The sequence below is a fragment of the Ambystoma mexicanum genome, chromosome 4p, assembly GCF_040938575.1.
Source record: "Ambystoma mexicanum isolate Mex_15411 chromosome 4p, UKY_AmexF1_1, whole genome shotgun sequence".
NCBI classification, from domain to species: Eukaryota; Metazoa; Chordata; class Amphibia; order Caudata; family Ambystomatidae; genus Ambystoma; species Ambystoma mexicanum.
In genome coordinates, this window is record NC_090927.1 from 109,039,504 (window position 1) to 109,063,092 (window position 23,589).

Sequence of the window (23,589 nt, forward strand, 5' to 3'; positions counted from 1 at the left end):
ACATACGAGCATAAGACCTACCCGGTCCACCTATGTCCATCTCTTAAACATACCGAGATTTAAACTATATAAACCCGGAGGTTCCAGTTTCCCAGTCCAAGCGGCGAAAATGTGGAACTCCTTGCCTCTGACCCTAAGAGCAGAAGCATCTTACTGGACGTTTAGAGAAAAAACGAAAAACCTGGCTTTTCCAACAACAGTGTTAAGCTATAAACACTGCCTCTCATATCTAAACGCACTGTCTACTTCTGTACTGACCTACTTCTCAATGCATCTTCTTGGAATGATTGTCAATTCATGTAAATATGTCGTATCTTTTATGCTAACTCCTGTTCACTTTAACTCCTTTGCGACAACACACTTATGCAACAACGTTTGTTAATGCACTCTGCACTGCTGTAACTGATTGATATCAAGAATGCGCCCAGATACCCTTGGGTTAGGTGCGCGATACAAATACCCAAACAAAGTATACGCGTTTTATAAAGGTTTTACAACAACACAACAATATTAAAAGGGTGGCGGTAAGGCATAGAAGGAGTGAAAGACAATTGAACAGAGAAGGAAAATACAGAAGTATAAGGATCAACGGTAGGTGGAACAGGAGACTAGTGAGAGGAGAACACTAGATAGAGGAAGAGAGGAAGAGAGTACACAATAGGAAGAAAGGCACACCCAAAAACCCTTTTAGCCAACTAACAAACCTGAAGTGTAGGGAGATTCTAGGAAGTCCGTGGAGTTTAGATAGACAAGGTTATTGCCTTTAGGTGATCCCAACCAGTGAGATTAGATTTAAGAGGTCAATATTCTGTGTATACAAGTCCAGGGTACATGGGTGAGTGGGGGCGGAGGAGAGAGAGGGAGGCAGAGAGAGAAGGAGAGAGGTGGAAAGGAGAGAGAGAGTAAAGAGGAAGAGACAAAGAGACCTAGCACCCTGCTTAAACTGTCAATAAAAAACACTTAAGCCATCTGTGCGAGTCGTGGTATTTCTTGAGCCATCAGAGACAGTGGCGTGCCAGGGCCCATCATTTTTCCTAGAAGGCCCACTGGCGCTGTGCAGTGTGATACTTCACCTGCCAAACGTGTGTAAGCTCACTATTCTTAGAGAGGCACAGCTCCTCCCTACTGATGAGGTCCAACCAGACCGAAACACGTGTCTGGGGTTTCTATTGGTACTCTTGTTCAGAGGAGAATTGCCTAGCATTTTGGTGCTGGACTGCCCCAGGGCAGGACAAAGACTGTCATGTTTGGGATATTTCTTCTCTGTGAAAGATAGTGAGCTAAAGACTCTGGGTAAGGCTCTTGTAACCAGGACTCATGTCTGGCAGAGAGTCTCCCAGGACCCCCCTTGGTATCTCCATGAAGAACTTAGTAACACTAGATAGTTGAGAGACAAGTGTGCCAGCTTGAAAATAACAGGTACGTGCTTTTAAGGAATGTATCTCAGTGTGCAGCTATGAGACCCGTCTAATTGCCCAGCTCCCGATTTCCCTTTGGCGCTGTAAGGCAGAATGTTTCTTTAAGTGGTGCAGTATAATCACCACCAAATAAATGGTAGTTCCAGCACTCAAGGGTGGACCATTTGAAGCGGGTACACAGCCTTCAATAAAGTCCCAGTGCACTGATTGCTGGTTAGGACGGACCTAAAATGAGAAGACACTTAACAACACAACACCTTAGTAAGGTACAACTTTCACCATGAAAGGAAGATATCAAACCATATGCGTCTGAGGTTAGAGCAACATCTTGTGGCCTCAGTAGGTCAAGCAACACATTTCGGGTGCGGATGAAGTATTGGGGAACTTTCGACACCATGCATTTCTTCATTTTGTGAGCGACATAACCATGTCATGTATAGAAACTTTATGTATGTATGTATTGAGTTTTATATAGTGCAAACCTAGTCGGGAAGAAACAGGGTGATACAGCAATTGGATAGCAAAAGGAGGAAAGAATATTAAGGTTATGGTGGCCAGCAGAGAGGAGACGCATATTAGGCGTGGTGAGGGGGCAGACACAATTTGGATCAGGGAGGCTTTGCAGTGTATCTCTTCATAAGATGTTCATTGAAGAGCTGAGCCATCAACCAAGGGAAACCATGGTGGAAAAGCAAAAAAATAGTGGCTCTTCGCTGGCGGCCCCAATTAGGCGTTCAAGCGGGAACAAGCGATCAAATCCCCTTTCCAAATAAAAAGGCAATAATTACCATAAGAGCGTATACTTCAGACAGAGAATCTTAATCAGAAGTAAGCAGGACCAAGTACAGAGAGATTTTCCAGTGGCACAGACTAGTCATTCCTAGGACCACAGCAGAGAGGAGTACCTGCGAAGGCGACTTGGAGGTACCAAGTGAGCGCACTGATCTACAGTTGCTCCTGGAGGATGAAAAATGCGGTTCTATGAAGAAGGCGGTGCCAAAGAGGGAAACCCCTCTAATGCTATATGTTCCTATAGCTAGGGCCGTTTTCAGGGCATCGCTTTACAGTGTTGAGCCTATAGAAAGCTTTGGCAATCTTGACCAATGGATTTGTTTGGACAGTAGTGTACGTAGTACCACAGGAAGAAACTGGTATTACTAATGCCTGTTCAGAAGAAGTAAACATGCATCTTTTAATGTGTATGATGAATTGGGTGCAAAGAAAGAATGATTACAAAAATATTTCCGTTTTTCACTTAAAAACATTTTTTATTCACATAAAATCCTCCCATTGGGAATTCGACTTACATTTTTACTCCCTAAAAAATTATTTTACTGCCAACTTTAACAGAATAGGGAGTAAAATACTCTTCCGAATATTATCTGGGGCACCGAGACCATCAAACATTAATCTTAGAAACCAATAACTCATTCCTGGCAGCAATTACTAGGAAGTTGTTCTCTTTTCCATCACACTTTGCCCAGATAACTGGACACAGTATGACGTCATTAGTACTTGCCACCTTGCAGGTTTATCGGCTTCAATCTGGGATCTAAGACCTCTATTTGCAAGGCATGGTTTAAGGTGTCCCTTGCAAATATCAGCATATTAAGGGCATTGAAAAAGTAAGTGATGTCCTGTGTCAGTTATCCCTGTACAAAATGGCAACAGCCAGGCGTGGCTCTGTCCCACTGACTGATGCAATAGGTAAAATCCCCAAAGCAGCTTAATGTACAGGGCTCTCTTAACACGGCTTGCAGCTAGGCTGTGATGTTCCAAAGGCAAGTAAAGATGGACACTCGATAGGCCAAAGCACCTATTATTAAGCTGCTGTGGCGTAGTCACAGTAAGCATCCAAGATTGCAGTTTTCAGTTCAGTGCACCCAATACATCTTTAACATGTTTAAGCCATGAGATACTTAAGAAATTAGGAGAGGTTAGAGATTTTCATTTTTTCTAGGTCAAAGAACGTACGGTAAATAATTTAGTGAAATCACATTTCAGCCTTACATCATTATTTATTTTAATACAGCAGATTGCTATTTAAAAGAATATAGGTACACTAAAAGATAGCTGCAAGCATGATTTTTTTTCACTTCTCTTGCTTTTGAACTACAAATTCAACATCTACAAAAGGGGAGTGTCGAAGAGGGTGTGGCTTCCACAAAGTGGGTGGGGCTTAAGTCTTTTTTTAAAATTCAAACTAAGGTGGCAACCCTACCCAGAATTAACTTTATACCATAAATGCATTATGCAGAGAAATCAGGGGGCTACTCTAAACTGCACATTATGCCGCTCCCCTTCAAAGGGCCGAATCACAGTGGGGCGTAATCGGCCATTATTTCTTCTGTCCTTGATTGAAAGGATTCCCAGGAGGAGGTTAAAGTCTAAAGCAGCTCGAGGCCCTTTTAGTTGTGATGTGGCATAGGGAAATGGTCAAGATTACCTAACAATGGGGGGAGAAATTATAAATAGCAAATTGGCTGCTTGGGTGATGTGTCATTTTATGGACAGCTGGCTCAGACAAAGAGCTACAATGTCAAAAACGCCATAAATTAAAATTAATTTCAGCATCATGGCAGAACTCTCAAGATTCCCATAACCATGCGCAAGAAGACCATCCTGTTCTGTTTTTCGCCTTTGGATTCTGGGAATAGTCGTTTTTCTTTCCCATTCAAATTTAGGATCACCATAATTCTAAGAAAAACAGGACTGGGCGACTTTCTCACACATGGCCACGGGCAGCTAGAGAGCTCTGGTTATTGTGCTTTTACAAACTGAACTGGGAATACCACAAAAACACATTTTCATTAGGCAACTGTTTCATGGAAGGCATATAAATAAGTCAGCACTGGACATAAGTCAGCTTGTGAATGTGGCTATTGCAAGTGGCACCTCGACTAAAAGCATAGATCACAGGCTCCCTCTACTGTCAGTCTACAGAATGACTATGAAAAAAAAGAGCCATCTACAAGCCAAACCGATTGCATTAGAGTACAGGGCATATTATATAAGTGCCACAAAGCTTAAAGGTGGCGTTTGTTTTTTGTCCCACCCACTGACTGCCCACGGCCATGCTAATCCAAATGGCCATTCCCACCCAGTTTCTGCTCCTCTTCGCCCAAAACACATCCCGATGGGAACTCTTTCGGCACACTTTAATTAAGCCTTACCATGCAACTGTGAACACCAGTGTTTTTTCAAAGTAGTCTTCTGGGAGTTACTGACTTAATTGGAGCTGTAAACACGCTACTGGTGTAACAAAAAGGTCTGAACCAGGTCTGCCTTCAGCCACTCGATTTATAAGCACTATGTGTGCCCTTTACTGAAGTACTGTTAAAAACAAGCATTGGCAAAGCCAACAGTTGTGTCTTGCTTAGAAGTATTAGGCATTTGACAGGCATTCCTATTAGATGCACCTGCTACCATCAGTGGCCAGTTAATACCACTACCGCAGTGCCTGGCAAGTGCATTTCCCATGCCTACACAAAGCCTAAACAAAAGTCCAAACTGTTGGCATTGCCACTGCGTCTTCAAATTCCATTTGTGTTGGCGACCGTTTCGGTCACAGTGTGGAGTGTTATAGGAGGAACACATCATTGCACGAGATATTCATTCATTCATGAACATTTACACATAATTTTACACACGTTTATCTACGGCTTTCAAGTCGTCAAGCGTTCAAAATGAATCCCTTCAATTTTAAACATTATTTCATAGGCTTACTGTTGGATTTTCTTGGCAAAAGGTTACAAAACAAGAAATCACTGTGCTCCCTAAGAAATGAGACATAGCAAGTATTCTCACATTTCTGTAGACTTTAAAATTCTTACTACAACCAAAAGAACATAAAGCAATGACGGCAGACGGGCTCTATGAAATGTTACATACTCTTACATGGGCATCGCAATTAGGCTCCGGATTATACTGTAGCCATTATACGGTTGGAAAACAGAAAAACAAAAAAAGACAGGAGGAGGAAACGGAATTTTTAACTCTAACCAAGAGGAGGCGATTTTGGCGAGACCTGGCAATTCAGCAGATAGCTGTAATATTGCCTTTTCCTTGCCTACATCTCCTAAAGTTACCAAGATCACTCAGAAGAAAAATGACAACGCCTTTTTTCAACAAGAGAATCGCACCACTGACCAGATTCCCTCAGACCGTGGTTACATAACATCTCCAAAGGAAATTGCAGTGCCAGAAGGACATGGAATTAAGGACACAAGAGTAACAGTGTTCGGAAATGGCCCTTTTAATGCCAACTAATAGAGGTGTATGCTGACTTTCACATGTTATCTATCTGTAAGGAACGTGACGAGGGCTAGAAGCCAGCATGTGCTTGTAGTCAATAACTTGGAGAAAAAAAATGATTCATTGAAATTAGACTGTAGATCACGTTTTGACTTGAGTAATGAAAACAGATCACTGTGTGTGAACCGTGAATCCATTTTTTGATGAGGACTGGGAGGTCCCCTAAATCGTTCGAGAAGCCCTCTTGATATTTAAATCCATACACCCCGTGGCTGCAAGATTCTCAACGGATATAAAACTCATAGATTTTTAGCATATGAGGATATTGGAGTGTGAAGAAACGATCAGAACAAAATACTTTTAGAATACTTAAGTGAGGAGTCTCCATCAGTAATTAGAGCAGGTGATTTTAATTGCCTCTGTCCAGAAATAGGTAATCATCTGAAGAATAAAGCAATTTCACATAACTTCCATAGTACCAGAAGAATGGTTAAAGATAACACAAAATCGAGAGTATACAAATGGGCTGAATGTATGAGCAGATGAAATCTGCAAACATCAAATGGGATTATCAGGGGAAATTGCCCCAGGCTACCAACTTGGTTTAGATATTTTTCCCACTCTAGAATTGACTGCGTATTTATCAAACAATTTGTTTGAGGAAGCATTACGGATGAAAGGGGAAAGAGTGATGATGCAAAACGAACACTTTAGTTTGCTTATTCACTTATTGTGCCCAGAAGGAGAGCTCTAAAATGCACGAATCTCAGTGTTAAGTAATAGATTACAGCTAAAACAACTTTCAAACAAATGTACTGCACATTGGGAGCACTGGGGGCTACAGGAAAAGCTATTCTGGTGCTCCCCCGTGAAGTTCCATGAAAAAAATTAAGAAACGCACTACTGATACCACACCAAATGCCTTTACATCCGTGTCTCCTTCTAAAATTGATAAACATCCCTTTGATAGGGAGATCTACACCAGAAAAAAAAACGACAAAGCTGGTGAGAGAAGGAAGATAGAAAAGTTTTAATTACTCAGATAAACACGGTTATAAAAATTGGTTGCGACAGCACAAACTAAACAAATACAAATTAATCAACACATGATGAATTTAGCCAAAACAAAAACAAACACACGAAAAGGCATTTGGAGCAAATTTAATGGAGAAACTACTAAACAGCAGTCTTTGCAGATTAGTCCCATTTCAGAATCAGACTAGCTGACTCAGCTTCATAATGTTTATCTTCAATCTGGTGAGTCGGCTTATTTTGAGCTTCATAATCCTAAAGAGCTATTGCTAACCTGAACAGTTCTAGAGCTCTGGATCCGGACGGTATCCCAAAACATAGGATACAAAACAGACATTATTCTTTGGTCCAATCTCCTCAAGTTTTTATTCACTCTAGTTACTTATACCATGACAGTACCTAGTTCATGTCCGAAAGCAATAATTGCTACAATTTATAAAAAAGGGTGAACGCTCTGCTCCACTTAACTACAGACCCATAAGTCTGATTGACTCCCCTAGTAAAATGTTAGCTTGCTTTGTTTTAAAAGATGTCATTGATTGGGCAGAGAATTCAGAAAGGCTTTCCATTTAACAAACAGGGTTCAGGAAAAATACGGGTACTAACCTTAATGGATTTGCATATGGTCTGTGGCATGAGCAGACACAAAGACTCTGCGTTATACTCCGCTGTACTGGACATGACGGCAGCGTTGGACAAAGTAAACAGAAATATATTGTGGAATAAGCTGCAGCAGTGCAATATTCCACTGGGACTATTAAATATGTTGCTAATCTTTCATTGAAAAAAATTCCTCGCATATTCGATTAGACACAGGAGTAACTATCTCACGAGAGATAAAGTAAACGTAGGTTTTCGACAGGGCTGCGCTCTCGCACCCTGTCTTTTCAACCTGTGTCAAGTAGATATTAAAGATAGTGCTATCTGAACCCAATTTGTTCCCTCCAAAATTAGGAACTCTTCCCATTGGATGGCTCTCATATGCCGATGACGTAGTCCTATTAGATTCCACCCCCCATAGAGCTACAACGCAGTTTAAACTATTTTTCAGACTTTGTCACATCTAATAGATTGGCATTAAATCCCACTAGATCATAAATAATCGTGTTCCAACTGACACATAATAAAAATACAAAATGTACATGAAGTATGATATAGAACGTCGATAACCTCATTTAAGATTCACCATAGCGAACTATAAATGGCAATACACAGTAACATGTAATAGATGAAACTAATATTACAAGGTGCTCAGAGCTGACACAAACACTGTATAGTGCATTCAATTAAAATCTTAATACAGGAAGGAGACAACAGTCTCATGGATTGTAAGCGTGGCTGTGATTTAGAACTAAACGCACTAAATGTACAGAATATGATAAGGTTAGAGAACATGTGTATTGAAGAAGAGATCAATTGATTGTGATCATATATTCAATAGAGACCATACAAGTAGTTTTAAACAGTGGAATTTGTTGAAAAAAAATAAATAAATAAAAAAAAAAAAAGAAAAAAAAAAAAGAAAATCAAAAAAAAAAAAAAAAAAAATCACACCAGCCTTCGCTCACCAATGCCCTACATTATTAAATTCCCTTCACCAACGCACAGGCAATGGCTGCTTAGGTTTCGTTTGAACTTGTTGCACACATTGGAGATTGATGGTCCCAGTTTAAAAACCCACTAGAACAACGCACTTGCAGACTGTGCGATCCTGCGTTGAGACATTGCGCCACCTAGTTCTACACTGCCCTACTCTTATGCCAAGACGTTGTCTGCATTTGAAGAAAATGTGTCCACTCTAGGGCCGCTTGTTCGCTCAGATGCACTATGGCAGAGACTAATAAGTACTTGTCAACTGTCACTAGCATGAATTGCTTTCTTAAAAAGGAAATAGATTAACTACTAGGGAGCAATTCACATTGCCAATCTGATGGATTTGAAACGGTGGCCACGGGGGCTCCTTCTTAACCGGCTACGTTTTTATGGTTTGGTTTTACAAATTGATTGTTATGTGAAGCAATATGCTAGGTTATGAATTAATATTCAGTGGATAATTGTCACACTTAATGAATGAAATGTGTATCCTACTATTTTAAACTAGTGTGAAAGCCTGTGTACACGGGCCAAAGTGCAGGCTTTCATTGACACAGTAGGACCACTATATATCCTGAGGCAACAGCTCCCTCTATTGATGACAACAGGCAAAGTTAAGTGAATTGGCATTGTCTCTAGATATCTTAAGGCAACTTTTCCCTCTAGCAGTGGTGATGAATCATTGGACAAACACTCATCTGGCCTTTTATTATACTGTTAGATTAGATAGGTAAAGAACTTGTTCTCTTGGCTATTCTCATTTCATTAGTGGGTCTCATGAGTGTGAATAGTTATAATTGTATCTAACAAATAAAAATCCCTGCTGCAATCTTTTTTCCGTGCGGGGGGAAGTGTGATGGAAGTCAAGTGTGTGTGTGTAATGATTAGTAATTCGCTGATTCTGCCACACCATTGTGTTGGGACATGTCAGGTATACGGCTCTGGTATTAGTCTGTTTTCCCACACATCGAGCTGTCTGTGAGAAAGTGTTTGTGTCGGGAAAGGGGGTGGGGGGGGGAAGAGTTCCTAATTATCCTACCTGGTAGGATGGGGAAAAGGTGTTACAGAGATGGGAATACTGCGTCTCACCATCCGGTGTCCCACTCCCAGAAGACCCCTCATCCAGATGATCCTCCCGCACTGGTCCACCCCCAGGAACTGGATCCAAAAGCGATGGCCGTGTCCTGGCCACCTGGATGACAGATCCCTGGGGACTAGCGGGTGAGGCACATTCTGGTTTCTCACAAAATGTAGACAACACACTGCAAGTGAAACAGGCTGTGGCAAAAGAAAGAAGGGAGGGAGAGATGGGGATAAAGGCAGCTTAGTCCAAAGATCACCAAGATGCATGCATGCGAGCAATGCTGTATACTTGGAGTTCAGAGAGTATGTTACTTGAAACAAGGCTTCCCTTGAGGTCACTCAATGCACCACTGACGTATACACCACTGTGGCAGGTTCGAGGAGGGAAACCAAACGAAGTGCACTGGACTCAATGACCCTTTCCTTTAGAGTCCATCTGCAAGCCTTTTACAGAGTCAAACTTAATGTGTTGCTGTTCGTTGAGGTGTCAAAGAAGATTACATGGTTGTTCCCCTTTACTGGCATGGTACAAAGGACAGTCAGTGTCACTTTGATGTGTCCCTCCACCAGAACACAGTGCATTTGATTGTTAATCATGTGTTCTTTGAAGGATAACGCAATAAACAGCAACAGAAGCCACAGCCGCCCCTGGATTTTACACTTGCAAGAACTCCGTTGCATTTTACACATTGTTTCCACATACAGAACAAATAAAAAGGCAGTAACCATAACGGTCAAGAAACATCAAGAAATTACATGAAATTCCTGTAGACACAGAAATACGAACAGTAAGTAACATCGTGAATGACAGATTACATGAACCATGTTCATTTTCAAGATGAGGTGGATTCCGCAAGCAGATAGCCTGAGAATAGAAGAACGAACCACCAAATTAATTTGAAAAGATTGCGCTCTTCTCGGGCCAGTACCCGGCTGAACAGACATTTGTCCACAAGACACATCTAGCTAGCCGCTTAACGCCAAACAAAGACACTGTCTCCAGCTCCGTCTTTGTAATTACTCTAAAATATGTGTCCATCTTTACAATTGGAATTATCAAATGTTTCTGGTCCAACAATTAACAAGACTGCTCCCAGCTCCGCAGATAAGCATCTACTCACCACGTTTAATGTCTAAAACCAGGCGAGTGCTGTCAACTCAAACTGGGAGCAAGAATAAGCCCTACAAAAACAAGCAAGAATGGACTTGGTGGCTCGGAATCAGGAGACGGACAAGGTCTCATGATTTCTAAAAGGTACAGCTATGTTGTACTCTAAAATGAAATAAAAGTAAAAAGGGTGCACGTCAGAATGTCACATGGTCCAAACATAAACAATGTCCTCTGGCCAGAATCCAACTCTAACATAGTTCTTTCCCAATCACTTAAAAGAAAACTACAACAAAATAACCAAAACATAGTCTAGGAAATTGCCCAATGAAAGGGATGGCCGATTGCTTTCGACTCCCACCCCTTTGTCTCTTTATCATATGGCCACAGTACCTGTTCATGTATAATTGGAGTGCAGCCTCAGGCTCCAGCAAGGTCCCCCTGATGTCTATCTTGCAATTCTAAGCCTCACTCTCTCTCCCTTCGAGGAGAACGACATCTGTCTTATGCCCATAGTGTGGGTTTCCTCTCAATCTCTTCCTTCCCCATTTTGGGTGCTGCTGCTTATACTCCCCCCACTCTGGGGTTCTCCCCCTTCTCACTCTCTCCCACTGAGTTTTTTGGCATTCACTCCACCTCGCACTTAGTCTATTTGTCTCCCATCATTCTGGGCTTATCCTGCTCACTCCACCACTCCGAGGCTTCTCAGTGCTCTCCCCAATCCGGGGATGGTTTCTTCCCCTCTCCCCACTCTGGCTTTTCTCTTGTCTCCCGCTCCAGGCACAGTCTATATCACCCTTCAAGACGGTCTCTTCTCTACCAGCTTCAGGAGCTTCCCTGTTGTCGCACCGCTCCAGGGACAGTTTCTTCTTATTTCCCCACTCTGGGGTTTCACACCCTCTTCCTCGCTTTCCCAATGGGGAACAAACAGAGACAGTTAGTGGAAAGAATAAAAACAAGGAAGAATGAATTTTAAAAAAACGGTCTTGTTGCAGTTTTTTTCCAAAGAAAAGGAAAAATAGAAAGCGCCAGATAAAGGTGAGACAAGGTCAGTGAACTGAAGTGGACAGTGGGAGGGCCCCAGTTTCAGCCCATCTCTATATCTTAACAGTACCACTGTGGATAACCCTCTACCGCCTGAACATGATGCTGGCCAGTTGCTTTATTTTATTTACAGACAACAGCAACATACAGACAAGATCTCGACAGACCGCCAGCAAGACAATGTCCACCGTAGCCTATCAGCAGATGACTCAAGTCGTTAGATTGCTACAACCAGCAGGAAGGGAGAGAACCGCTAAACCAAAGAGCAGAAAGCCTGCGCAACCAGCCAGGGACACCACTCGCTAGCACACTTTCACTCAAATAGCTGCTAGCTGCAACAGAGCTTCCGAACGCAAGCCATCATGAACTTGCCACAAAGCGGCTTTCAAACAAAATCCAAGACGTGCTCATACTTACCGCGCGGCCCCCTAACACAAACAAAAGCATTCCGGAGAATGTTGGAACGCGAGTCATCAAATTCCAGTAAAGAGGCCCAGCATGGAAGAAAGGGATGGGGCTCAGCCCCCGTATTGTGGTTTTTGACCCTTGTATCTGGTGATAAATGTGAATTGAGAACAATGTACCTATAAGCATCGTGCCATATAGGGAAATTAGAGATTTTGGCCAGGTAAGTGCCTATGAAAAGCCGCTAAGGCAAAGGCGATTATATGTCAGGCTCAGCTTGGCATGTAACCCACCCCACCACAGTCCTAGCAGTGTTTGAGAAGCTCCAACCTGATCTCACAATGTCACTAGAGGGCAGTCCATTTCTTGAGGTTTCCCCAAGATAAGCTGCACTCTGCTATTCATATTATGACCCAGTTGAAATATTGAAAACATGTATTAAATGGCATGCACTCTTCCATAAACGTGGCACACACAACCATGTATTTGTTTTTTTTATATATCTTATCATTCAAGTATGTGAAAAAGTTTACCGAATATTTCAATTAAACATTAGTTGGATTTTTTTTTAAATCAAGCTGAAACCTATTTGGATGTTAGCAGCAATAGAGGTCAGTATTTACAATAACATTCCACATAGGCAGGCACTTCAAATCAAAGACAGCCTATTGCAGAAGTTCTTTTACAATTACTGATAACTGACAGAAATTGCAATAGACTTTTTGGGGACGATAAAAAACGTCAACTACATGGAAAGTTAATGCGCAAGTGGGTTGCAGATAACCTGACAAACTAGTTCATGAAAAACTTGGAGCAAACCTCAATTTTAAACAGGTGGGTGTGGTTAAAATATAGCCGGAAACGACTGAGATTTATAGACAACTTTATTCGTTTGGATGGTAACTCAGAATCATTAACCCAATTTGTTGATTGGTTGATCACTATTCGTTGCACTATCAGCGAAGGCATGCTAAAAAAATGTATTGTACTAGCAATACAGAAGGAGATGTTTGTACAATACCAATTAAAAACCTACTCAACGAAATACTTTACGGTTTGAATCTCATCACCCTAATACAAAAAAAATACATCCGCTCAAAATCGATTGGATTCGGACGCTACTAAACTCTCAGGAAAACCACTTGCAATGAATAAAACTTGCTTAAAAAAGATAAAATTGCCAGTACAAAGTAAGGTAGAACATATCGCAGACCGGAACACAGAAACATGATTGCTCAATTTGTGTTTCAAAATTAACTACCGCACCAACATTTTACAAAAAGTCATTCACAAACGATGACTGATGAACAACGCAACACTAATTTGCAAGATTGAATGATTCAGCGATCTTAATAGACACATCCGATAATGTTATTTTCAACCAATCAAAAAGGCACTAAGCCCGATCGCTCATCCAGTAGTTGTAATAATATCATCAAGTGACTTTGTGAAATCCTAAATCTGGTTATCATATTGCTTTATGCCACTTTGCTACCTGCAACAGTACAACATGTTTCAAATTAACATACCTTAGCATGAACATGCCGACACACACTTAGCTCCAAGAGCGAGAGGCAGTGTGATATTACATTGGAGTGCCAGCATGGAACATATGTGGGGAAAATAGGAGGATGGCAACAACAGTGCATTCCTCCCATTACTGGCTTGTTGGGAGTCAACAGCAAAAACGGAGTAATTTGTTAAACCTCACAAAGCACATACCCAACATGTTGCGCATGTGTGAATATCCCTCGCCACACATCTTGTTCTAGAACATAGTTGAAAGGATTTGTTGCGGCATTGCAGCTCACCAGTGTACACTAATTGCAACCATTTGTTACTTTATTACATGACTAATACGAGCACATCAGATGTTTTATTCTACTTGTTACGCAATGTGCGTTTTTGATTAAAAATGGCCATGTGGACTTGAACATGTAGGAGAAAACGCACACAAATAAGAGAACAACTGAACACAAGTGATTGTGCAGCATCAATTCACCTATTACAAGACATTTAAATCAGTTTAATGTAATCGTGCAGTTTGTTGTTCAAATTCAAGAGTTGAAAGTGATGACTAGACACCTGGAGGGACCAAAGAAGAAATTTGCACCAACGTGAGACTTTCAGGATTCAGTGGCCCAAATTGTCTATGGAGAGTTTAAATTAGATTATTTCATTAATTTCACTTTACAGATGTATTTTTTGTTTTAACACTACTGAGCATGACAATATATTTAGGTTTTGAACAGTATGTCAGTGTCTACTATACGAACCACAGGATAGGAGACTAAATTAGTTGCAATCAAGTTCACTTTAATCTGTTACATGCCAATACATCCACTTGGCCTGGTTCAATTTTCAGGCACAGATTCACTCATGTATAGGGCGCAAGATTTGCACTTGCCACTGGCCATTGGATAGTGATAATCGACTTGGCAACTAAGACATGGTGGGCTGTGTGTATGTCTACAATTGAGGTGGCAAGTGACTTTTTTATGGCTGGCTAGTAGCTTGCAACTTGAAATGTTGACCCCTATGTTAAGGCATTTGACCTTAAAATAATGTTTGTGTGTTGATCAGAATTAGCACTCTAATTTTGTTTGAGTGCGTTAGTTATGTAAAATGGTTTCCAAATATTGTTTACCCATCGGCTACCATAGCAATAGCGCACAGCTGGAAACGTGTAATGAAATTGATGGCTCTGAAAACAGGTTTAAAGTTAGGATTCTCAAGTGGTCATTTCAAACGATTATTGGATTACATTATTTAGCAAACATTTTGATTCGTCTTGAATCATTTTAACTTGTTTCAAAAAGCGTTGTTTTGCATGCCAGGTTTAAGTGGCAGTGCTACTGAAGAAGATTCATCCAAGATGCTAGCAGCTGTCAGATATGTGCCTGTAGAAACGCAGCACTGCACCAACAGAAATATTTGAGTGCAATCTCAGAGACTAATCCAATCATAAAATATTGCGGGTAACACTGTATGTACCTGGAGGAACCTTCAGAGGGACAGCTCATGCATAGCTCAGGAGAAAAAAAAAAAATCTAACCAGGGAACTTTTAAATGATAATAGAGCAATTGCTCTTCTCAGATGTGCCAAGACTGTACAAGTGCTTGTGACAAAGTCACATTGGATAACGCCATCCATCAGAGCGCTACACCTGTCCTGGGTCATCATATTCACTAGTGCCACAGAATAAGACAGGGTTACCAATATTAACAACACAACCCACCTATCCTTGTGGACTCAAGCAAAATAACACACATGCACATGGTCCAGAGACTGGCGATCGACTGGCCCACCTGAGCATGCCTGCATGGATCTCTCAAACGAAAAAGACCTTGTGTTGGCACCCAGGCAGGACTTGGGATGACTAATGTCCATGCTTGCAGTTCCCCTCGCAACGTCTGCATACTCTTCTCTGGCTGAATCTTAAGAGTTGAAGTCTGTCCAGCAGCAACCTGCCTTTCCCCTAGGGGACCACAGATGGCTTCCACCTTCTGCGAGGAGAGGCCACCAGGGCCTAATTAGCTGCCATGCCACCTACCTTTGATAGGGTGAAAAGGGATTTTAAAGCCTTGGCTGATTCCATGCTAGAAACAATGGCCCATTACAAAGGGGGTGAACATATTGTCAAACAGCTAAACATCCTCCAAACACCTGGGAAAGCACATACCTAAATGGGGCAACACCAACCGAGACAAAACGGAGGGGGCAGAGCAACTTAAAGAAAGACCGGATACCTCATTAATAAACAGTACTATCAAAGAGCTCAGGGCTGGGTAGTTAGGAGTACAGACCAAGCTATCAACTTGGCGGAAGAGAGAGCCAGAACCCCAGTGAGGAACTGAAAGCCTCTGGAGCGCTAGATTTCAGACACTTTCAGGACCCAGAGAAGGAACAACTTAAGGAGACCTAAATCCTGGCCAAATCATGGTACCATCCATGCCTAGATCAATACCATAAGTGGGGGGCGGGGAGGGGTGCAATGACAAACTCCTATGAGCAAGTATCATCATTGCCCAAGAAGGGTGATCCATGGCTACAGCAGGGGACAGAAATTCGAGTTGCAAGCTACTTGACAAATGGCTTTTTTCTGACTGACACCTTCATTCTATACATATGCACAGCACGCTGTTGCTTGCTCGCCAAGAGTCAAATATCACTAGTCAATGGTGATTTATGTGCCCAGGCTGCAGGGTGGGAATGTTTGAGTGCAACATACCCTAAAAGCAAGGGGAAAGGCAAGAAACCAGCCTAATCACTGAAGTGAGCTGGGCACCTGATCCCCAAGACATTGTATTAGGTTAGGGAACCCGGAGAGAGGGGTTGTCCCTTAGGTAGGCCTTTACACCATCTGAGGAACACACATCCTGACACTGTTAATGTAGCTACTATTATAGCGTTTTAGTTGGAATCCTAGGCCCTTTTGGAGTTCATGCCACCCATCAGATTACACGTGAATATAGATGTGGCAAAGTATTTATGGCGTGTGAGTACTGTTAGTCCTACATCACAAGCTTTTCTACTAGAAGTTTATCAAGATAGAGGTAACGTGTACATACAGAGAACAACTGGAGACAGGTTCTTTCCAATGAGGCATGGGGGGGGGTTCCTTGACCCATAGATCAGTGCCGCTCTGTAGGGACTTCCTTTATGGCTGCATGGTTTAAGGCCACGCAGCTTACACCAGCCTTCTCCCATCTGTACTCTCGCCATCTTTCAAATATTTGGTAACTGAGTTTTTGCATTATGCGCCCTCAACTCTCCCTCACATGGCTAGTCACGCATGAGGATTCAGTGATATTGGGCTGTGGTGCAGAACCTAGGTAAATAGTTGAGAGCAGCCACTGTGCGCACTTGCAGTAAGTAGAAAATGTCCCAGTGCCAGTACTCCTTTGTACCGTTAATTTAATTGAACTGGGAAGTATAGCAAAGGCACTAGAAGCCCATCTGATTCCATTAGAGTTTAATAGCACAGAAAACGTAACGAATAAAGGAACATACAAAAACAGGCCCTCAAAGTCCGACATGTACACAAAGGTCAAAATCCTCCGCTGAGGCACATACAACTGCACCATGGGAACGTATGCACTGTGCGCAGGATCGTTTCCAGGTAGGCGGTGGCCTCTCTGCACCCTGATAAGGTCCAGTAAAGAGTTCATGTTGCTTCAGCCTTAGCCAGCAATGTGCGTATGTGGGGTTTCCAGCTCGGCAAACGGTCCCTGCACGGCCCACATCCCCGTGTCAAAAGGGACCGTTTGCTGTGCTGGAAAACCCACATAAGCACGTGGCTGGCCATTGCTGAAGCAACATTAGCTCCTTACTGGACATTGTCACGAAGCAGAGGCGCCACTGCCTACCTGGAAAGCATCCTGAGCGCTCCCTACTCTACAATAACAAAATCTGGGGTCCGGACCCTCATGGGAGTAAGACTCAAATAGACGATTGCTGTTTTTGGGAAGAAATCAGTCAACACCTGTACGCGCCCAACTGCTGCCTATGCTGGATGTCAGTTTTAGGTCAATGGAGGGAGGGGCAAATAATTGTCAAGAGAGCTATAGAATGAAAAATAGTTGCAGCGATAAATATTCATATGATAACTAAAGCAAGGAGGGAAGAGTCTGCCCTGAAGAACAAGGCGTGAGACAGATGAGAATACTAAATATTGCCAACACTTTCAGTCGCCAATCCCTTGTATCAACAGTATTAGTCAAGCAAAAAAAATAAATAAATAAAATAAAATTAAAAAAAGAAAAAAGGTAAACCAATGAACTGCACGCTTTTCTAGTTTTGGGGAGAAATAGAAAAAATGACAATCGGAACGTATCTACATTGTCAGCAGCTTCCCGCAAAGACATAATTCTAGGCTAAACTATCCCCACCCAACAATTCAAGTTAGAGCAAGCAAGCCAGTTTCCTCCAAGGAACTTTTTTTGCCACATGTTGGATGGAGGAGGAATAAACTGCATAAGCACAACAGAAGTATTGCAGGAGGTGTCCTCTTCTGACTGCATGCACACATTAGGAGCATGTGTGTAAAATGACATTCAGAGGTTGTCAAGTAGGCTTGACAGTGAAACAGATGCATGTATTTATGCCCATGGACATGCAGGTAAATGGATGTGCAGCCCAGTGTTTGGATGGACGATCAGCAGGAATCCCGGCTACATGGACAAGCAGCAGGAAATGCGGCTGGATGGACGAGCAGCCGAGTGGCGGGAATCGCCGCTGTTCATGGGCAAACAGATGGACGGATGAGCAGATGGATGGACAGATGTGCGGGTGAGCAGCCAAGCAGTTGGATGGGTGGATGAGCAGCCACGCGGCTGGATGGATGGATGAGAAGCTAGATGTATGGATGGATGAGCAGCCAAGCGGCTAGATGTATGGATGGATGGATGGATGAGCAGCCAAGCGGCTAGATGTATGGATGGATGGATGAGCAGCCAAGCGGCTAGATGTATGGATGGATGGATGGATGAGCAGCCAAGCGGCTAGATGTATGGATGGATCGATGAGCAGCCAAGCGGCTAGATGTATGGATGGAGGGATGAGCAGCCAAGCGGCTAGATGTATGGATGGATGGATGAGCAGCCAAGTGGCTGGCTGTATGGATGGATAAGCAGCCAAGTGGCTGGCTGTATGGATGGATGGGCAACAAAAGTGGCAGGATGTACGGATGGATGAGCAGAGCAGCCAAGTGCATGGACGGATAAGCAGTTGGGTGAATGGATACGCGTTTGCACAGCAAGATGTATGGGTGGCTAGACAGAAGGATGGATGAGCAGCTGGATGGATGGGCGGGGGAATAGACGGTCGAACAGATGTCCAGCCAGATGGATGAGGATGTGCAGTCAGCTGGATGGATGAAAGCATGTATAGAGGGATGGGGGGATGGGGGATGTACACAGATGGGCGGATGTATGGACAGATGCACAGCTGTTGCAGGATATTTTGTTATCGGTGAAGGAATTAAGACGGATTCTCCTGGATTTGTAATCCTGCAATGTTTTGATGAGTCCTGAAACAGGGAAAACCAAAATCACACGCCTTTGCTGAGACTCTTTAGTACACTGCGCTCCCAGAGACCTACCAAGCATAAAAGAGTTCTGCTCTGGCTTGTCTGTCACTTTTGTTTTGGAGCTGAGCACTTTGTGGGGTGCATTCCAAGGCCCCAAACAGAAGTCCCTTTCACATGAAAAGTATGATTTTTAAAACACCGCAAAAACGGTTTGACATGTGTATCTGCAGTTTAAATGTGAAAATATACCACTGCTAAGAGGAAAAATGTCAGGGGAAAAAACAATGGTGCGTGTTGACAAAAAGTAATGTATATTATGTTTCACATACAAAATACCAGTGACAACTGAAAAGCCACTTTGCTTTCATTAAAAAGTGGCTAAAGGCAAACCCTGTTGCTGGCTGTTGGACACATGTCAACACAAACTCCCACATTGGAAAATGACATCCCCCATCTAATTACAACTGCAATAAAGTGTGTTCCGCTAAAGGTGTGGAAAACCAGCGTTCCCCATACTTGCTGGAGTTCCCCTTGGCTGCAGCATGACTAAAAGGTGTAAAAACTGGGCTACAACTTCAAACAGGGAACCAACGTCAAAGAGCTAGCTGCAAACACGAAGAGAATAATAAAAACTCTGGTTACAGGCTGACCCAGTGAAACCATAAGGCCTGAAGGCAGGAGGATTGCCATTTGTCCCATGTGAAGATTTACAATTAATAAAAGGACTATTATAACATAGGCATTTTCCCCAGCAACCATAACGCAGATTTACTTCATTTATGTAGCATTGTTTAGGTAATTGGCAGGCGATTTTGGAGATATAAAATGCATCCACCTGCAACTAATGGCCATCGAAGATGTGTTTCTGGATGATCTGAAAATGTCCCAGATGTGAGAGTTGGTGGAGGGATAAATTTGGAATATGGGTAAAATGTTCATATTCATAACTTATGCTTTTTACAGAAACTGCAGAAAATTGCCACATGGCCATTCAAAATGGTGAGGACCTGGCTGTCTGTCTTATTTAATTCCCCATGATTAGCTGAATCAGAAAATGTGTGGTCATAGCAGTTATTAGTACAATTATGAAGTTTTGCCACATAACTAGTTTTTGTCAAAAATTGGACATGAGAACAAACGGGGCTTGTAAATTAAGCTGCCATATGTCTGCTCAACACTCAAACACATCTGTAGAGAGGGGCTGGATTGAGGAGGAGAGAAGGGTAACTATCCAGTCCTAGTTGCCAGAACTCTGGCAGGGTACTCTCCCAAGATTGTAAAATTGGTGGTGCAATCGCTGCTCTACAAGGGGGGCTGTACTAGGAGGAAGAGACAGAGCTGCTGCAAATTTACCATCGAAGAGATCTGATGAAACTTAACATCAGACAGCTGCAAAGCAACACCAGAGGAGATTGCTGAAAGTGCATCTGGCTGAAGCTATTTTTAGGAAGGCCCAAGAGCTGACTGGGTCACATGGTGGAGAGTGGGAGGCCATCCTTGAGAGTGGAGTGACCAGAACCCTGCCCTATCTTTCCAGAGGGTCCTGACATGAAGCTGGATGTCCTGAACTTTAAACAAACAGAGGATTTTTATGCAAGTAGAACTGATCCCTGGGAAACCAAAAGGTGGGGAGTCTGCTTGCCTTAAATACTTTCTCTTTATAGTGGGCAGGGGGTAAAACTGTGGAGATCCTTAGCCTATTTAAACAATTAATTTAATTAATTCCCCATTTGGCGTAACATTACGGGGTGATTTTTGTTAAAATTAGAAATGAACAAAGCTCACTTCCCAGTGTGCACTGAAAAACTAAAGCCTATTATTTATTGGATAATCCTTTATCTCCTGCTGTCCTTGACTTCGTTAAGGAAGAGGGGTGTCTTTGTTCTTAAATCAGTCCAACCTTATTATACAGCTTCCCCCAACACATGCCTTTCGGTGGAAGGGGAACTGAAATCCAAAATTACCCAAATCATTCAAATGTTTCTGTCCAACTTCCCCAATACAGACTAAAGTAGAGGGGTCTGAAAAACAAACCGCTAAATCACCCTGTGTGTATTTTAAACCAAAAGTGTGGGCAAAAATCGTAATTGCCATATGTATTTGTACCACTCTTGAAATCCTACTGCTAGCCTTGTAAGCCTGCAGAAAAATCAAAATCGCACAACACTTCATTCATAACTGTTTTGGTTATTGATCAGTTTAATTATTTCCTGAAGTGAAATTTGTAGAAAGTGAAGAAGTGTGATTGTGTTCTTTTCAACTCACTTTTGTGATTTATTTATGCCAACAGAAGTTGATTGTGTTGTGCCACGGATAAAGTGGTGTTTATTTTCGTGTGAATTTCTATTACTTTTAATTTAAATAAATACCAGTATATTTCCTGTACACCGGCCTGGTTCTGAGCTCATTGTTAGCTCAGGGGGGCGGGCCAAAAGGGGCATGATATAACTCTGAGATAGGGCAGAATAAAAGTATATGTTAAACAGTTTGGTGCGAGTGAAGTAAAGCTTAAATCGTTGCAGACACTGCATTGGTGAATGACTAGGAACGGCTATTGTGTCTTAAGAGGTGAACATGGCGGATGACTAAAATCAGGAGGGATGCAGAAAGCTGCATATTGTGTGACACCATGAGTAAAAACACATGCTTTTTCGGTCTTACTTTCTAGATTCAGAGGCATTTTATTCCGGCTCAAGTTATCTGCTTTTGGGTGCATGTAGGCTTCCATTCCGAATGTGGAAAATAAAGCAATAATCTTTTTGGGGTGGGGGCTAAACTATTGTCAGGTCCATTTATTCATTTCATAACACTTCAAGTAATCTCTGCAAATGTATCCCTGTGTTTTTTACTCTTACAGGCCTGTCGCTGTCGGAAATGACTCTCCCTAAACCCAAACTCAATCAGACAAGCTCCTTTTCCCCCACATCCCTCCTCATGGGATCCAGAGTAATGTTTTCCGTTGCCAGCACTGGTTGTTATATAGCCATTTGTGCCAGACTCCTCTAGCTTCTAAGAGGTATAACGGGTGTTGTTACCCGACTTGTAATGGTACTTGTATCGAAATAGGTTAAGTCAGCCCTGACACAGGATTCAAATGTGCAAGTGCAGTCTGCCCTCTCATTCGAAAGCAACGCTTTATTCCTGTAGCATCCACACTTGGACAGGCAGGTGGATGGATTGATGCACAGGTGCATAGATGAGTACATGTATGCACGAGGTTGAGGAGGCAGCGTACATAAGAACGGGTAGGCATAAAGCGGTGTACAGGTGGATGGGGGTGAACCTAGTCTCAGTGGAACTATACGCTGAAATGTCCTGATCCAATAAGAGGCTAACTTCATCCTGCAAATCAGGAGCTGGCCAAACAAGGTTAACTTCAGCGTAAAGTATACAGGTGGGTGGGGATGCAATGGGTGTCTGATCGGTGTACTTCTTTAATACGAGTCGGTGCCGGGGTGTGTACAGAGCTATCAAGTTTCCCGTGGCCATGCACGAGGCAGCCACCCACTCCCGTATTTACTTGAAATTCCGAGACTTGTGGTTTCACCAAATTCCAAGCGGGAAAGAAAAAAAAAACGACAAGTCCCAGGATAACAGGACTGGATGCCCGAGACAGACAGACAGACCCACCCCCCTCCCCGCCCCCCCATGGGAAACTTGATATGTCTGCTATAGAACAAGTGAGTAAACGTTCCCCAAGCAGATGGGCTGCCACTGGCACCTGGGCAGCTATGCACAGGTTGCTCCGGCTCACCTACTGGAACGAGAAACGGCTTTATCGCCCTCCCCTTGCTCCTGTCCCTCAGCGGGCTCTTCTTTGCATAAATGACGTTTCCTGTGCCCAGGCCGCAACTGCACTGCCTCCTCTCCCTTCCCCGCCATCTTTTTCTTTCGCACGCTCCTTGCCACCGAGCTGTCAGGATGCTTGCAGAGCCGCGAGGACGGTCGGGATATAGAGTCCTTCTGTGACTGCGCAATGAAGCGGGAACGCTAATTGTGCCCGTTACAACTACGACTCCCGGCATTCAAAAGGAAACAACCTGGCGCACTGACAGCAGAAAACTGGAGGACATAGAAAAGGGACTAGCCATCAGCGAGACACTGCTGGATCACAATAGGCGGCCATCCTGAATTGGGGATTGGGCCATTGACTTGCCGAAAGCAGCCTATCACCGAGGAGCGTAGAGACACTCTCATTGGTCGCGAGCCTCACACCTTCAAACGCGGGCACGTTCCGACTAAGGACTTCTTAAAACTGGCACCGTTTGCGTCAGTATTGGCCCTTGCCTTGGTATACTCCCGTTTATGAAGTTTACATTATTCATCTTGTGTATTCAGTGATGGAAATGGGGAAAAGGTGCTGGGGGATCCCGCAAGAGCCGCGGTGGGGGCGGAGCTTCAGGGGGCGCTGCCCGAGGAGGCGGGGTTTGGAGGGGACGGAGCTGGCAGTTGACCTCCGATCAAAAGAAATGTCCAAAATTATTGTTTAAAACGGCAATTTCAAACATTCTAGCAGGCAAGGAATAACAGGCCATGTGCAGCTGTGGGCCACTTTTGCATTGGAGCTGAGACAATTTTATTATGCCCAGTGGTCCAAGTGTACGAAAAGAAGTAGTGGAGC

At 43.0% G+C, this 23,589-nt stretch overlaps 1 protein-coding gene across 2 annotated transcripts in view; it reads right to left on the bottom strand.

The window, feature by feature from the left end:
- Nucleotides 1–22,891, bottom strand: part of LOC138453040 (uridine-cytidine kinase-like 1) — a 446,519-nt gene extending 423,628 nt beyond the window's left edge. For both annotated transcript variants that reach the window (XM_069605485.1, XM_069605486.1), the window contains exon 1: nucleotides 22,723–22,891. In XM_069605485.1, coding sequence (XP_069461586.1) covers nucleotides 22,723–22,850 — 128 coding nt within the window. In that variant the 5' untranslated portion in view covers nucleotides 22,851–22,891. The remainder of the gene's footprint in view (nucleotides 1–22,722) is intronic.
- Nucleotides 22,892–23,589: the final 698 nt, after the last annotated feature.